Source organism: Diadema antillarum, unplaced genomic scaffold (assembly GCF_040938485.1).
Source record: "Diadema antillarum isolate AM-2024a unplaced genomic scaffold, OU_Dant_1.0 scf00000087, whole genome shotgun sequence".
In the NCBI taxonomy this organism is placed as follows: domain Eukaryota; kingdom Metazoa; phylum Echinodermata; class Echinoidea; order Diadematoida; family Diadematidae; genus Diadema; species Diadema antillarum.
Window position 1 is genome coordinate 302,702 of NW_027270976.1, and position 18,171 is coordinate 320,872.

The window sequence follows — 18,171 nt, forward strand, 5'->3', positions numbered from 1 at the left end:
TACACAGCATATCCGTTGTCTATTGCTATGCATTCCAGATAGATATACCTCTACTTAATACAAGAGGAAGCAATCACTGTGCTCCCAGCCTACAAAGCAATGACACAAACTTCAACAGGATTTGAGATGATACATTCATGAATAAGATCACATCAATCTTTGCAAACATTTCTAATATTCCTATAATTGTTATTGTTATTTTCATTATTATTAGTGAACTATCATGAAAACTTATCACAATAATCCATTTTTGGTATGCCTACTGATAATACTGCTATCATTCATATCAAAATATATTGTTCAGGGCATTAGAAACAAACAGATCTAGCTTGCTCAAAGACCCGATCATAATTCATACTTTATATATCTCATGTCTGATTTTATCAATTGAGCACTATCACAAATACAATGCTTAAATGTGGCACAAGCTGTTCAATCAAAATTGGCTGTTTCAAGTTACTAGTTGAATATTATGGCAATGAACTAGTTTACATTCTACCCATCTAGCAGACAAAAAGCCAAACCTAATCCACTGTCAGCATCATCAGCTGAATATAAAAGAAAGTAACACACTCATGGATATATTACCAAATTTGAGACAACAGCATGGTTTCATCTGCAACTTTCATACATAAATCCAATAGTAACTGCATGAAAGAACTTAAAGAATATAAAACCAAAAAAGAAACAAAATAAAGAAACTGAGACATCTTTTTGTAGTTGGAAAGACATTTGGTATAATTCAGTAGTCCTACCCACTAAAAATACAGTTCAGTAGACAGTAATGGAGAATAATTCAGAACTACCAGGGCAATTAGACCTGTCTGGTTACTATTCCCCTCAAGTCTTTCCCAGAAGAAATACCTGAAATGGCTGAGCTGCAATGAGAAGAGTTTTAAACCTACAAGACATAAACAGTGCAAAATAGACATTCTGTCCAGATGAAAGCAGCCAACTTTAATTATCTTTTGAACTCATACTATAGCTGATGTGTCACCACTTCAAAAGACCACAGAACAACATTAGTGGGATCAATACCTATATTGCAGACCTGACAAGCTGAACACTATACTAGATGTCAATAAACAGATAAAGATATCTCTCCTGAAAAAAAAAATAGAAACAGAGAGAGAGAGAGAAATAAAGAATATACCCTTGCACAATATGTCCAGTTAGATATATTCTTGCTCTTATCAATTCAAAATGTTACAAATAAATATCTAGTTTGTTCACACAGTACTTAAGCATTTATATCTAAATCAAATTTGGTTGCTGGTTGTTATTATAATCTGCACTTATGTTAGCATTACAGATCAAAAGATTTTCATTGATATTGTTCCCATGTGCACCTCCACATTACCTCTACAGTTTGAGAATAACATCAAGAGTTCTTTGGAAGGATATCTGCAGCAGCATACTCACTTCTTCAAACTTTGCCTGTGTGTCAGCCACTGCAATTTCGATGGCAAGTCACATTGCATTAGTATAATCGTACAATTCACTCAATGAGAAATTTTGTGATAACTGAAAATGAAGTCTGATTCAAGTTTTGTTTGTCATATAACATACCTTGACTTCTTGTTTTCAACTGTCCTGAATTTCTTAATCAAATTTCACATAAGAAAAAAAAAGTTTCAGAGTGGAATGAAATGAAGTATGAATCAGAGGTAGGTAGATATCTATACCTTTCTCTTATCAAAGGCCTGAGGAAAGGTGGATAGCTTACCAAAACAATCCATCAAAAAACTGAAGGCACCAAAAGAACAAATGCCTGCCTCAAACAACAGTGGACAGGAAATGCCATTATAACAGGAATGAACCATTCACAAATATTTTTTTTGCTCCCGTAAACCACTAAAACTCATACAATTCTTTCCCTAAGCAGCACTCCAATTTGAATTGAATTTTCAAACAGGATGAAGCATACTCAAGAATACTGCCAAGTACCGGAAGACAGTGTGGCTAGATTTATCAGTCTTTTCTTTGGCTGGTGACATGTCGTCTACAGTCTGAAACACCACTTTTGTTCAATCACTCACGACTTCAATACATCTGTGGGGAGCCATCAACAACCCAAAAGTTTTTGCTTTTGTGTGTTTTTACAATCTTGTGTACTTCAGTCCATAGTACTGGACTATTTGTCTCTCTTAGAGTTTCACATGGGGCAATGGTCTCATAAAGTATTTCATACCATAGATGTTCAAAAAGTTTGTAAACTTTTCATTCACACATGATGAATTTATGTCACACATAAAGAATTATGTCACTCATAATGAATTCAGCAAAATAACTTGATTTTCCAGGGTGATATCAAATTGATTAAATGTATTCTGTAATTCTTCTTTAATATCATGTAAGGTTCATTCTATAATTTCTTCGTTTACATTACTGCTCTTCCTGTTATTTGATCTGTAGATATGCATCACAAATGTAATTTGTGGGAAAAATCAATTAAAATAGAATAAAATAGAGATGAAATATGATTTTCTTCCAGCTTCCAGTATATGGCCAGAAATCAAGTCCCCCTTGGCAAAACAGGCGAATGTATGATACGTAGCTACAGCTGAAGCCGTTAATGTATGATACACACAAAGTTTCACATGACAAAATCCAACCTGCATGCTTGTTGCCTTTCCATAGTGCCTGCTCACTTGTCTAAATTCAAGATGCATATACTTTTTAGTGCAACTGTTAGTATTTTACTTTCATTATTTCTACTCATAAAGAGCTTCACACTCATATTTTCAAAGGACATTATCAACTTCAAATTTATTTTCATTTTTCCCTTTTTTTACAAATAGAAAATTATAAAGAAATACATGAAGAACATAAAAAGAAAAAAATAAAGATATTCTTCTTCTCTCTTTACTGTGCAGACCCTCCTTAGAGTATACTAGCACACTATGCAAATTTCAATTTTGTTTAGAAAAAATGTAATAAAGACAACACTATAGTGTTACTGTGAATAAGGGTAGCCTCTCCACTTATAGCACTACTTCTCTAAAAGACATATATTGATATGATTTTCAGGTCTAAACTGATGTGTAAAATAGAGACAAAGGGGGCTATCATATATCAAAATATCTTTTCAAAGGATGTATAAAGAGAGTAGGAAGCAAACTTGTGGTCTCTTCCAGGGAAGCATCTATTAATATCCCCTATGCTACAACACTATCTGTACAAATGTGTTTTCTTGTCCCACGCTCTTTTTCGATCAAATTAACATCTTTGCATAATGCTGATGTCTTGAAAATAGTATCAGGGTTATACCCTTCCAAATATCATCATTTCACTGACTGTCAGACTGTTATTCATTGTCAATGAATGTTTTCCACTAGCAAAAAGGGATGTTTACCCCAGAAGGAAACATATGCTTTCCTATATTCTACAGAAAGGACAAAGCACTAACTCCTCACCAATACATTTCAAGGATATCATCATTAAGGCCCACTGAGCTGTCATTCTTCAGCCAAATTCTGGTAACATGCACTTTACCTAGAGACAGACACACTTTTATTCCTGTTTACACACAGGACTAAACATTGCTACTTCACCTTTCTGTCGACCTGTTGAGCTGTTGACACAGGAGAATTAGAAAGGTAGAGCCTTCCCTGCAGGCCCACCCATTTGCAAACAATTTCATTTGAAAGTGGAGAGTGAAATCAGAAAAACATGTGCCAAACTTTAACTCATCTTGTCTACAACTTTGTTTTTCCTGTGTGAAAACATGCCTTCAGTGTCATTTTCTTTCCTATCAGTGCCCTGGTAAAGCTTCTGGTTTAAATATTAAGATTTAAGTGTCAGACTCCTTAGAGGTATACATCATTATGACCAATAAAGGGATTTCTATAACAACATGAGACAAGCTACATTAAGTTTGATAACTTGGATATCTAACAATACTCTACAAACAAAGGCTGATCCCCACAAAATACCAACTCTGATGATAGTACTTTTAAAACATTACCAAAATTTTCCAGTCAGGCTTGAATCCTTCAGAAATGCATCAAGAAGCTCACTTTAAAAAACAAGAGCTAATGCCTCTCTCATGGAAAGAAAAAAAATATGTTATTGCATGAGTCGACTTAAATAAAATTCTTTGAATTAGCTCTAATAATCATTTTGTCCACATCTTGACTTTCTATTTGGTTTCCTTACCCCTTTGAGGACAGGCTGATTTTGCTGCAACGTGTGTTTCTCAGAGACATTTGTCTGAGTATACTCGGAACTCATCTTCAACAGGTTCATGGTCAAAAAGAATATCTGAGGAGCTTTGTTTTATGGCTGGTCATCATGTCCTTCAAACATTTGTAACCTGAGACACAGTTATCAGATAAAGACATCGTATTTATAGGCACAATAGACTGAAATCTGGATAAGACCTATGGATTGTCAGGCCAGGTCAACGACAAAGAAAGATTATGTGAACCCTTGCATGGGAATGAGTTCATATCATGTTTATGAATGCAATCCATATCTTTGAACAAGCAATTTGCTCCAAATACAAAAGTAAGTCAATGGATACAAGCATCTTTAGGCATTCAAACATGACTGTACTCTGTCATCCATACAATAAATGACAGCTTTTATTCTTTTTTTTGACATTGCTACGCTGATGTCTGTCTATTACAAGAGGGAGTTTGATGACAGCAATCACGAATAAAGTAAAGAAAGAGCACACAGATCTACAAACTTCAATAAAGGCTCAACATTTGTGTGTGTACTTACATTTTCTTTCGTTATATCAAAATGTCGTTATAACAGAAAAAAATAAACAACAAAAAACACAGAGCCCATAATTTTGCCTCCTGGATTTTTATTTCATTGTAACTGGAATTTCGTTATAACCGTTTTCGTTACGATGGGGGTGCACTGTATATATTTTGAGGGTGGATTTGCTTCAAATAGCAATTCATTACTTTCTAGAAGTGTTAAATGATATCACAGAATCCAGAGCAAAATCACACGGCATAAGTGAGTGATTGAAAACGATATCATCATCAGAATGCTCATTGTCATCCCAAGATTAACCCGTTGAAGACTAATCCCAAGTGTACTCAGGCAGGTGTCTATGGGAAATGAGTGTTATAGCAAAATCAGCCTGCCCTCAATGGGTTAAACAGATAGCAGGTGAATTAATTCCTTAGCTGAGGCCTGGATGGCAACATGTACCAAAGAGATGAGTGAAAGGTCAGAGAAAGTGGACTGGCCAGTTATGCAGGTGACCCTTTTAGCCTTCCAGCTGACCGAGTGAGAGATTAGCTCAGTGACGCCAGGTGTCTAGCACTCTCCCCATCTCATTCTACTGTGAGAAGTTATATCTGTGAGCTTCCCACACCTATACATTGTGAAACTAACAACTAAAATCAGCTTGCCTTGTTTTTTTTTAGTTTAAAAAACAACAACAACACAGATTTAATGTGCTTCACCAGATGTAAGAGCCAGTGCTTCTAAGTGGAACAAGTCTATATGAAAGACTTGTGAAGATTCTGAAAGAGGAAGATGCATCACATTGTAGCATCTAATGTATCAGCTTCTATTTCTATCAGTTTCTATATCCCTGATAAAAGCCTCGTTCTTTATATCAACCTACAAGAATAGAACTTCATAATCTTATTCTTGTGCACCCACTACAAAACCAGTAAAGAAGTATTAGTGCTGGAAGTGGTCAACCACCAAAAAAAGAAGTGTGCAAATATATTGTATAATAGTATCTGCGCCTCAGTGGAAGAACTGCTTAATCAGCTTTGTGAATGATAATCTGTTAATAACTTAATCACATTAATCCCCATAAATTCACATTTATGTCTCAATGCTGGAGGGATCCTTTTAAACAGGTTATATCCTGGATCAGACAGCTTACTTTTATGCCACTTTACAAAGTTTAGGAAATTTTCATTCCATCTAAGTACATCCATTCCCCTCTTTATCCATTTTTCTAGACCCACCCCCCCCCCCCCAAAAAAAAGTAAAGAAATCTTACCCTCTTTATGCTCAGGGAGGGGTTTTCACACCAATAGCTACTTGAAGTAACAAATATTCTAGATCAAGAAAGTAGGGGTGTAAATAGTGTACTGTTGAAATTTGAAGCAAATTCATTTTTCTATCTACTACCTGGCCTATACCCCTAATTTGTATTTTATTTTATGATTACATACTTGCAATTTTCGAACTAAAGCTAGCAAGATGCACATCCATGACACAATAAATCTACTAATCAGCAACCAAAGCAGTACTAGAACACTATAGGTATCTAGAATATCAATATACTTCATGGTATTGATTTCAAATCAACCAAGAAAAAAAAAGACATGAGATCCCATATAATGAATAGTTCCATATTGTCCTTTCACGCACAGACCGACCAGTTATTTTTGTACTTGTATGCAAACTTTTTCTTTGTGCTTTTAGCTCTGCTGGTATCTTCCTCTGAAGGTTATCACACTTGAGAGGTATAAGCGATGTTCCACATTTAGATCTGGAATGGCCGTACCATGGCATGTGTGACTTCACTCACTGTCAATCCCTCTTCTTAACACTGACATGGCTGTCATGGCTTTGGACTCTAGCTTGCCTTCTCTCATTAACTGAAATGTGTACTACTCACAAACAGTTATCTCCTTTAGTTTGATGTGCCATCCACTCGGGGTCACTTTCTCCCTAAGCTGGTACTCTCAACACAAGTTAACATGCTGCCATTCATTCACATCATTTGATATGTTGCTCCTTTTTTCTATTCCTTTTTCAGACTTAGTATTATCCAAACTTGTCTGAATTCTCTCCTACATTTGAAAGTCAAACCACAATTTGCATACAGTTTAGCTAGAGTTGGCAGAAATCACACAGAATAAGAAGCAAGTATAGTAGAAAGAGATCTTACCTAGGTAATTGTGTGATCCTCTGAGTTCAGCAATGCGGATGTTGGTAGCACCAGCAGGAATGATATGGATGTCATTGTAACCTGGCAACATGATCAATTCACAAACAAAACAAAAAGAATTAGACTTGATATTCATCAATGCAGTTTACTACTCTGTCATATGCAGGTATAAAAGATGAAACCATACACAATGTTTCTCTAAGAGAGCCATTAAAACCAGCTCAGACTTTGACTCATTCTGTGCTGTTGAAAATTGTGATGTATCATCAACTTGCATAGTGTGGAAGTAAATGAGTAATTTTCATACAAATTTAGACATTTTGAACATTTGAGATTTTGACAGGAGGCATATCATCCCTTCACCAAACTCCATTAATTACCCCCCCCCCCCCCCCCCTTTTCACTCAGAACTGAAGAAGCAGCTTAGATCTGTCATTTAATAATTTCATTCATGGTTTCCATGAAAGTCCAATGAAATAGATTAAACAAATTATCTCAACTTAATCATCATATTGCCTGGGTATTATTTTCTTTAGCAATCATGTAACAATCACGAAAAAAAAAATCCTGTGCTATGAATATCAGCAGCATGTTTATGTATGTTTATCATTGGAAATGCAAGTGCATGGTAGCTTATAAGATAGAATATCTTGTACTTTTACTTTTCAAAGACATTTAGAGAATCACATTATTGAAAATGGAGAAAGATTATTGTCACGCTGTAATGATACACATGTAAATTGTCCCATTGAAACATAAACATAATCATACACACACAAAAACATGATCTTACACATAGGAGTTAGGACCTATATGAATCTCTTTATGATTTTATACATGGGTGGAAACCTGACATGGGCCTACAGAATACAAGTCATTTAAGTGTCTATATAAAGATCAATTAATTTCTTACAATTACAATTGCAATCTTGATGAATGAAATATAAACACAACATACATGTAAAGAGAAAGAACATTGAGTGACAAGATTATTGACAATGTCCTTCACATGTCTTTACACTGATGTCAGATGACAAACATTTACAGCATGTCACTACCTGGCACTTTCTTTCTAGGGTGTCATGCCATGGAAGCTAATTTGCAAGCCGATTAAATATTGCATCTAATAAAAGGCCACATGCATTCATTGTTGTCCATGCTGTCCACCGTTGAACATGTCCAGGGAACTGTATTCACTTACTAAAATAAAATGTAACTTCAATGTATCCACTGAAAAAGGCTTATCATTGGACAGGTGAAAGATTGATGGATATACTGGGTTATTTTTGTGTCATTTACAGTCATTAACCCATAATCTAATATGTATAGTGTGCCCAATTTATGAAACATGGTGCATGGCTTGCCAAATGCCTTGATCCACTTCAAATCCTGAGATTTAAGCTTAGTTCTGGATGGCAGGTGAAGGGACGAATGGTAGGCATTGAAGCTTTAATGGGTCTACTGATCAACAACAGTGGGCAAGCTAGTGCAGGGGGAGTGTGACTGATCCACTGATAATCTATTGTGCTTGTTAGACAGTTTAACAACACACACACACACACACACACACACACACTAAGTACAGTTAAGTCATGACACAAATGTTAGTGCAATCATGTGGTGTATAAATCCCATACGAAAAGAAAACAAAAATATTGCTAAGATGTCTAAGACTTATATATGCACATCAATTCTTTAAATCAATCCATCTCATTAGGTGATACGCTATCAGCGTATCACCTATTGTGATTGTCAAAATTTCTCTTTTTTTTATTCTTCTTTCTTTCTGCCACATTTTGTGTCGTCAATATCTCAACAATGACATTACGGAATAACATGACATTTTCAGTCAACATGTCTCATAACAATATCTAGCCACAATAAGGTTTTCATGACAGTAACATATCTATGACGTCATCTAGGCGCCATTTTGTGATTTTCGGACCTTGTCACATGATCGATCATAACTTCATAACTAGATATCATTTCTGTATCATTTTCGTTGGACATAAAGTTCAGGTCACGCTCTATCTTACATTTTAACGCTAGTTACCCAGGTCATCATTACGCGCGCGTTTGCGCGCGTCAAAATTTTAAAAGGCTCAAAACGACTTCCCAATGGGAAATCTCGAAGTTTCAGACAATTTTAAGCATTTCAAACATTTTCTCGCGTGCGCGTCCGTCCGCGCAGAGGGCGTAACTAACATGAAAATGCAATTTTTTTGACTGATTTGGATTTCTGATACTTTGAGTAACAATAATCATTGATTTCCGATCGATTTTGACCTATAACAAAGGAATGCACTGCCGTCAAAGTTGAAATTCCGCGCGCGCGTCTTTCTGCAAATATAGTGAAAAAACATGTCTTTGTTTATTTCGCCATAGCTCTTTAAATCGTCCTTTGACCCTATATTTCTATTGCATATTACAAAAGCATATGAATTGGAAATAACGTTTCAAGTACCGATTTTGCCAGGAAAACTCATGACGTCATCATATCATCATCTGAAATCAAAAAAGTGGAATTAATTTTTTTGAGGTACTGTTTCTGACATTCATTTGCTCGTATCTCTATTGTTTAAGCTTAATATTACCCCAAATTGAGATATGTTTTGCTTTGAACATTTGCCTTTCAAGTCCATGTCATGGTTTTGAAATTTGATGACGTCATCATACTTTAAATTGTGATTAAAAGTAAAGACACAAAATCGGACAAGTTTACGTGTTATGTCTACGGGAGGTGATTTTTTTTTAAACCATGCATTGACTTAACAACGTTTAAGCACCTTTATCTCAGCTGATTTTGCTTCATTTCCTCTGAAACTTTAGTATGTTGTAGCTGAGACAATAAGCTGCAGTAATCATGCATTTTATCCTTTGAAATCTCCTCATCAGATTGACAATTTTGCAGTTTAAAACTGAAAATGAAAATGGAATGTGGACAAAACGATTCCTCATGTATCTTTCACATACATAAGTTTACGTTCCCCATATTTTCTCGTCGAGACGTATGGCCGAGTGGCTAAAGGCGACGTCTCAGAGACGTAAGGTTGCGGGTTCGAACCCCACAAGATCACGAAACAAAATACTTAGCTATTTTACTTTTTTTTCTTCAATTTTGTATTACATATTCGTCCATGTAGAAATCACGTTCGTATATAAATGCACCTATACACACACACAGACACACACACACGCCATATCCATCTTTTTTGTTTGTTGGAGACCACATTGCTTCGACTGCAGCAAAATTTTGCAGGTTGACTTTGTCAAACCGATCATAGTATGTAATGATGACGACTGAGGTGTTGTACTTTGAACAATTGTCTTTCAAGACGATGTCATTGTTTTGTAATTTGATGACGTCATTACACTGAAAATTGTGATTAAAGGCAAGGTATGAAAACCAGCCGATTATAGGTTTTATGTCTGTGGGACGTATTTTTCCCAAGTTGCCAGAAATGGCATAGCGACCTCAGTCGTTACAAGGCCGCTTTTCCGTCTAGCAATGCAATAGATGTTCACACGGCCACGTTGGTTGAGTGGGCATTCACTTTCCCCCTGTTATATCTATACATTGTTGTTGTTTTTTTTGTCTTACCATTTCCGTGGATGACCCGTGGCCGAGTGGTTACAGAAACGGTTTCACATGCACGCTCAATATAACTTCAAGGTGCCTATATCACATTCTTTTCTTTGTCGATCACAGATGACTGTCATCTGATGACCACAAGCGTATCACCTAACTCGTCCTCAATGTGACGAGTTTTCATGTCTCGTTTTTTTATGTTGTTGCAAGCAATTGAGTTAACTTAAATTTCATTTCATTTCATTTCATTTCATTTTATTGTTTCTGCATGGTACAAGTAATCAAGTATGATCCCTTTCTGAAATATACATATAGTTCATCATTATTCATGGTTGATTTTGCTCATCTGATAACAGGTAGCATCTAGTTACAAAATGTGTAGGTATTCTAGTTAAGTAATCACTTACCTTCTGGTAACCTCTTGCGAGTGAATTTTCCCTGGAAGAGACGACACGTGCTGTTGTTTCCTCCACACTCACGGCACTTGTCTTCTACTGCATGGGAATCCAGCATCATATCGCAGCCTACATTCTGCAAGAGAAAACAATGTTCATTAAACTCTGGCATAGCAAGTTGAAGGACTTCCCCCTTATGTATACACCCCATCCTTAATTTCCAGAAAAAGCCAAAATTGATTGGGCATGCACAGTACATAAATTTAACTATAAAAATCACACATCCACATGATAATGTTATTGTTGTAGCGATGTTGCTTTATGACTCTTTAAAAGGTCATTATATTAATTTACTGAGAAAGACATTTTAATCACAAACTCAGATCAGAGGCGTTGCCTTGTCTCATTTTGATGTAAGACTGCTGTCAAGCAAGAAATATTCACAGCATGAAATTTGTGTGAATTGGAGCTCAGAAATCTCATAAAACTGCATAGTAAGATTTTTTTTTTTTAAGAATCAAAATACAGGATTAAAATTTGTTTGAATGGTGGTTTTCCATCAAAAGAATGCCTGTATCTAGTCACAAAAAAAAAAGCACCAGAGAGCTCAAATATGTCTATCATCAACACTTACAAATGAGTATCTGATTTCTGATAATCAGGAGTATTGAAGAATGTCAAATCTCTTGTAAAAATCCAGACTTTAAAGCCATCTGATACCTACTGATCTTATAATCCCTATAATGAAGCAATCTCAAAACTCTTACAAACATTAAAAACACACAGTTTTCTATTAGAATGATTTCAATCATATTTTGCACTGTTATATCATTCATTAAAGTGTAATCTATTACCTCAATTACCATTCACTCCCCCTAAATCTGGATCAACGACTGGTTAAAGCGCAGGAGAATGCTGACATCCACAATGCTACTGGCAAATAGTTTTCTAAAAGTCAGGACTGATTAACTTCTTATAACTGGGCAGAGGGGAAAACACCATCTGAGTGACTCATTCTAGACAGTAATTCATCAACTTTGACTGGACGCTATATGATCACTCTTCCACGCAAATGTACAGCTGTACCTGCAACAGACTTAACTTTAAACATCCTGACATAATGTGACAAGATGTATTTATGGGCCATTCTATAGATTACTATGGACTACTTCTAGCCCTTCCTGGAAGGGTATCTATGTACATACTATGCCAAAATGTATACATTTATGGAGTGCAGAAAATAGTTATTGCTTTTAGAAGCCCAGCACCACACACACACACACACACACACAAACACACACACACACATACACAATCTGGCATATTTGGAAACATTTATCTTTCTAAAAGATTTCTAGTGTTTTGTGACACAACATTTTGGCATTTATTCAGATTTTTTAAAGATACATAATATATAGATATATATAGGCCTATATATTTCAGATATCCAAGCTCTATCTGAATCAATCATATAATGTACTTTAAAGTATATAGGCAATGATGTTTACTGAAATGGTATATATAAAAATATAGGCCATGTGCCTGTTTCAAGATCTATATCTCTTTTATATGTCTTATATTCTTCAGTAACTCTGATCTTACTCTTTTATACTTCTCACATTATGAAGTCTCACAAAGATTACTTACTTTCAGAGAAAACATGCAAACAGAAATATTTGGCATTTTACAATCCTCTGACATCATGTCATTTGATATTGTTATAAAATTCCAGGTCTCTTTACTTGAAATCAGAAACTATTGCAAATTACTATTTAAATTGGATTCGGATCTGCTGACTATGCTGATTACTTCACTGATTTCCAGAAGAGTGTATTTGAGAGGAAAGTATCCAATTTCAATGAAGGTTACAAAGAAATGAAATTGGGCTGAAGTTCCTGAAGTGCACATATCAAGTTGATATGCATTTAACATTGTAATAGTTCTTGAATAAAGACAATTATTGAAAAAGGGAAATGGCAAGATGTACATGTATTCTCTTTCTGTGTTCTGTGCAAGTTTAGACTTTCTGTGACATAAATATTTCAACATTTTAATCCCTTCTACACTGCATGGCTTAACATCCTCTTCCTTTTATATCTCTGCAAACAAAGTTTGTATTTACAAGAATAAGCAGTGATGATATGATGTGAAAAGAGCTATATAATTCAAAATATGATACAAGTATCTGTAACATAAAACACATACATAAACATGACTTGCAGACGAAAAAAATCCTATCAGCTTAGTGGATATCAAAATAACTAGCAACAAATGATATTCCCTTACAATTTACAAAATGGTATATGGACTTCCTTTTATGTTTTGAGGGTACAAAAAACTACATTGGAGGTCAATGATATTCGACAAATATTCCATGCCTAAATGTATACAACTGATGTTCTGCCACTTATTACTCTTAGAATATTAAGTACAATTTCAGATTTGAATAAGACTTAAATGTCAGCCTACTTGAGTACTGAATGTCTTTATCTTGCAAAAATGCAGACTAATCCTCTGTGTGTAAGGTGCAAACAGGGAGGTAGAAGAGAGATCCTTCTCCCACCTCCCTGGTGCAAACAGGTGCAGGAACTACAGGATTATACAAAGTATATCTAGTAGCAGCATTCTTTGTTAACCCACTCATTATTTGTTTCTAACAGACAGACATGAAACCTGCCCTTACTATAAGGTCACTGGACAGAAGAAAACTTTGCCAGCCCTTTGAAAACTCCCTTGAGGTCTTGTCTCCATGACGATGAAGTTCTGATCAAACTTTGGTTTACAGACAGTAACCAAAGAGTAGTTTTCTGAAGGCTTTGCTAGAGTGTCCAACATTCAACCTTGACTAGGATTGAACAGAATTTGAAGTGGAGGCCGGAGGGCATGTAACAAGGGAGAAGAAGTTTCAGAAACTCAAAACAGTAACTAAGCACTGTACAGAGAATGTCTTATAAAAGCAATATTTTCCAAACAATTCCAGTCTTCATATTCTATATTTGCTTTTTGTTTGTTTTGGGGTCCCCCCCCCCTTTTTTTTTTCATGTACACATGGCTGCCCAGCTCAAAAACAACAAAATAAGTTAGAATTCTCTACAATAGATCAAAATATGTTATTGGGATGACCAACTCTTACTTCTCAAGTTTGTCTAACCTAGGAAAGTACTTTTTCTCTATCTGCAGTCAAAATTTGGCTGCTTAAAACAGAACCAAAATTGATATAGGCCTATACCGGGTGTCCCAAAAAAAGCGGAACGGTGGATTTTCAGTACCTTGCGGTCTAAAAGTTATATATCTTTTGACATCATTAGAAAGAGCATTTTCCGCAAAAGACTATGATACCAAAATCATTTAATTTGGTTCAGTACTTTTTATTCTACTCCAATTTCTGAAAATGCAGTCATTGTCAAATTTCGCCGGATTTTTGCGACTTATGAGATGATAATTTGAGTGCGACACGCGATCCATACGGTGAATATTGTGTAAGCTTGGTGATCCATGTCAACACAAGATACAGCTTTCACATTGGGCACGGGCCAGGAAAAAACAGTGTGTGTGTGTGTGTGTGTGTGTGTGTGTGTGCGCGCGCGCTCTCTCAATATGAAAGCGTTATCTTTTGTTGACATGGATCAACGAGCTTACACAATTCACCGTATGGAACGCGAGTCGCACCCAAATTATTATCTCATAAGTCGCAAAAAACTGAAAATGACTGCATTTACAGAAATTGGCGTAGAATAAAAAGTGCTCAACCAAATTTAATGATTTTGGTATCATGGTCTCCTGCGGAAGATGTTCTTTCTAATGATGTCAAAGAATATATCACTTTTAGAACGCAAGGTACTGAAAATCCACCGTTCCGCTTTTTTTGGGACACCCGGTATATTGACAGTTTTTCGGGACCAGATATTTTTTCGGACAGGCATGGCACTCACTGTGAAATAAAACATGTGTACTGATACTTCTGCACAGCACCCCTGATAAATAAGCCCACTTTTCTCCTTTTATGAAAAGCTGCACCTAAATATCACATGTCCTGTTCTTCGAAAACTCCTTGAGGAATGCTGAGGATGAATTTAGCTACCACTACACCATTGATAACAGCACACTATGTGACCATCCAGAGCTAAACCCACAATAAGTATGGTAGGCCAAACTGAATTTCCCTTTTCTACATAGTTTTAAAAACTAAGCTCTCAGCTTTATCAAAATAATATGTAACTTGTTAACATTTGGAAGGATGATATCAAAGGGAACCGCACAATATTTTGTCCACGTTCTGATCGGCCTTTATACTGCTCAGAATAGTTTATTAATACACTGACAGAGCATATCTTATTGGACAGGCATGTTTCAAGTCAGATTTCTGAATGTAAAAATATTATTTCAACTACTTCAGACCCAAACTCTAAGTGATGGAATGCTACGTCTATGATGGAATATATCAATGATCGGTAGATTGCTTAATGTTTTCTTTTAAATTATATGGTACATCACACTGGCATTTTTTCTATACATCTAATATTTGAGAATCTTCTTAAATCACTTCAGCCTTGTTTTTCATGAGGTTTATTTCAAAGTACATATGAAAACTTGCTGGTGACATTTGATTCTTATGACACCCCAATGAAAGGTAAATTACTGCATAATTTAAGATGAAACCGAAATTTTCACTTGACCTTTAAGTGACCCAATTGCCCAAATCTTTCTCTACATAATCACTGTGTGGTATGAAAGTACAAATTCTTATACATACCAAGTCTGATTACACTGTTAAGTGTATACATTCAATCACTAAATTGGATCAGAGAGCAAGTATTGAGCATTTTTACTTGACCTTTGCCCTTGCTCTTTGACCCTGTTGTCTGCAGTTTTTTTTTCTTTCAAATAATATCTAATTGATTGCATCGAATTTTACTTATAATACTATGAGTTATTTTCAAAATATTGGAAATAATTGTGACATGATATCATTTTCATTTGACCTTTGACCTGATGCCCCATATCTTTCTGTACAGAATCATTGTGAAGTAATGCATATATATATATATATATATACCTGGTTTGATTAAAGTGTACTAATACCCTGGAGATCAAATTTTAATTGTGTACAGGTAGAATACAAAACACACACACACACACACACACACACACACACACACACCCAGCCATGATTCACTCAGAATACCTCCTGAGAGTATAGGACCTACATATTTTGATACAGATTATATCTCTATAACAATTTGGCACTTATGCCCCGCGCACTTAAGTTCTGCTCAGTAAGCACCAGTAGGACCTACTGATGTATGCGCGTTCAAGCTATTTGCATACATTTTCCAAAAAAAAACACACATATATATGGACCGTGACGCGAGAAAAGGGCCCTTAGGGCATTGAATACCGAAAATGAGTTTTAACCTCCACATCGTAGAAGGAACTCTGACGTATTTAGATATGCAAACCTTTTTCTGAAATTCCAATCCTAAATGACCCCTTTACAACATTCAAAACAGCACGTTTAATCCCAATCCTGTCAATTTTTGATGCGTCTATATGCATGTGCGCGCATTTAGCTAGTTGATCTTTTTTTGCGCGTATTGCTCTGTCAAACTTCCGCGCCGTTTTCTGGCGTTTGAGCGCAGCAGCGCTAAGGGCCCTTTTCTCACGTCACGGCCCATATATCAACTGAGCTTCCATGCAGCTTGGTTAGCTGATCACGGTAAAAATGAGAATTCTTCTGTCTGGTCACTTATGTAGCTGAGGCATAAAAATAAGTACTTCTCACTAAAAATCGCATACATGGAAGGATCACATATGTTCCACTTGACAATGGGAGAGAGAAGTACTTTTCAACTGACTTATCTTACATACTTGCAATTTGAGAGCATTGCCCAAAGTCAACCAGAACTAACCGAGAAGTGATGATGTCACTTCACACAATATCCTGTTCCACAATATCCTCTCTATACAAACCACTGATTTGATGAGTCTCTGGAGTATCTTGTCTGACTGCTGTCAATCTCACAGCAAAGTGTGGGTGGACAAGTGTCAAACAGGGTTCATTTTTATGATTTGTGAAATATTCCATGGTGTGTGTACAAGATTCTAACAGTAACATAACATTGTATTGGGTCTTTTAAAGAGAAGTCAGGATGACAGAGGAAAGGTGACTTAAAAGTTGGGGAAAGGGGGTATTCTTTTGCTGAAGTAAAAAATAGTTTAGGCTGAACAAAAAGAGCAGGGATGGGGAGAGAGAGTATTGTAGAGAGTTCTAAAGAGGAATGGTGAGAGGGGATTGACGAGTAGAAAGTTGTGAAAGGGAGATATTCTCTTTCCTTTGAATTAGTTCCAAACAAACCTTGGATATTGAAGGAGGTGGGGAGAGACAGCATTACAGCAGAAATACTGGAGAGAACTAAAGAAGAAGGGGAGTTGTATATCCCTTGACATGTCAGATGGTTTGCAATACCTATCATAAGGAGTTTGATAGGGCTGCTACATAGTTATGATCTATGGATTTCAGTAAAAGCAAGCATTTACTTGTGGGACTATTACTACAGTACCTTTGTTCTCTTTCTTGCAATTTCCCAATATTTAGATAAAGAAACAATGCCTCATAATGGGACTGCCCCCCCCCCAAAAAAAAAAAAATAGGATCATTGCCTTACACCTGTTGTAAGACCTCATGGATGGAATTCCACTTCACAGTCTGATGTACTCTGCCACATGTTCCTCCTTATCAACAAATTTTGTCATGTCTCTACATTTTAGTCATTGTCTATGGCCCATGCTCAACTTTGCAAAGCCTACTACCATGTCATAACTCTTCTTATGTCAAGCAAAGAATGCATTTCCCAACAGAACAAATTCCATATCTTTTTATTGGCCTTATCTCCTTGAAGAAAAACAAATGTCTAAATTATGAGTCATGCATTTCATATCCTACACATACAAATGTTTTTATGTATTGTTTTGGGATTTTTTTGTCAGAAACACTTCTACTACTGTTTAACTGTTGGAAATTGAGTAATAACAGGCTGACAATTCAAGTCACATTTGAAATGCCTCGGAAACTTATAGAGCATGCAGTTTTATTATGATGATGCATCCACTTCATTATCACAGCACCAAGAAAACTCTAGAATGATCATAACACTGTGACTTGTAATTCCTAACTGCTTTAAGACCAGCATGGATAAATTAAAAAGATGGAGAGGGAAGGAGGAGCTCTCTGAGATCTAGTGCAGAGGGTGAGAGAGACATAAAGTTCCAATATTATTCTGATTACAGTCATGGGAGGTATATCATAT

The 18,171-nt window shown here is 35.9% G+C and overlaps 1 protein-coding gene across 1 annotated transcript in view; it reads right to left on the reverse strand.

Moving 5' to 3' along the window:
• LOC139718029 (papilin-like) overlaps positions 1-18,171 on the reverse strand; it is a 151,538-nt gene that overhangs the window by 60,612 nt on the left and 72,755 nt on the right. The window contains exons 6-7 of the mRNA XM_071629519.1: positions 10,877-11,000; positions 6,881-6,961 (exon numbers count right to left, since the gene is read on the reverse strand). Of these exons, the coding sequence (XP_071485620.1) occupies positions 6,881-6,961; positions 10,877-11,000 (205 nt within the window). The remainder of the gene's footprint in view (positions 1-6,880; positions 6,962-10,876; positions 11,001-18,171) is intronic.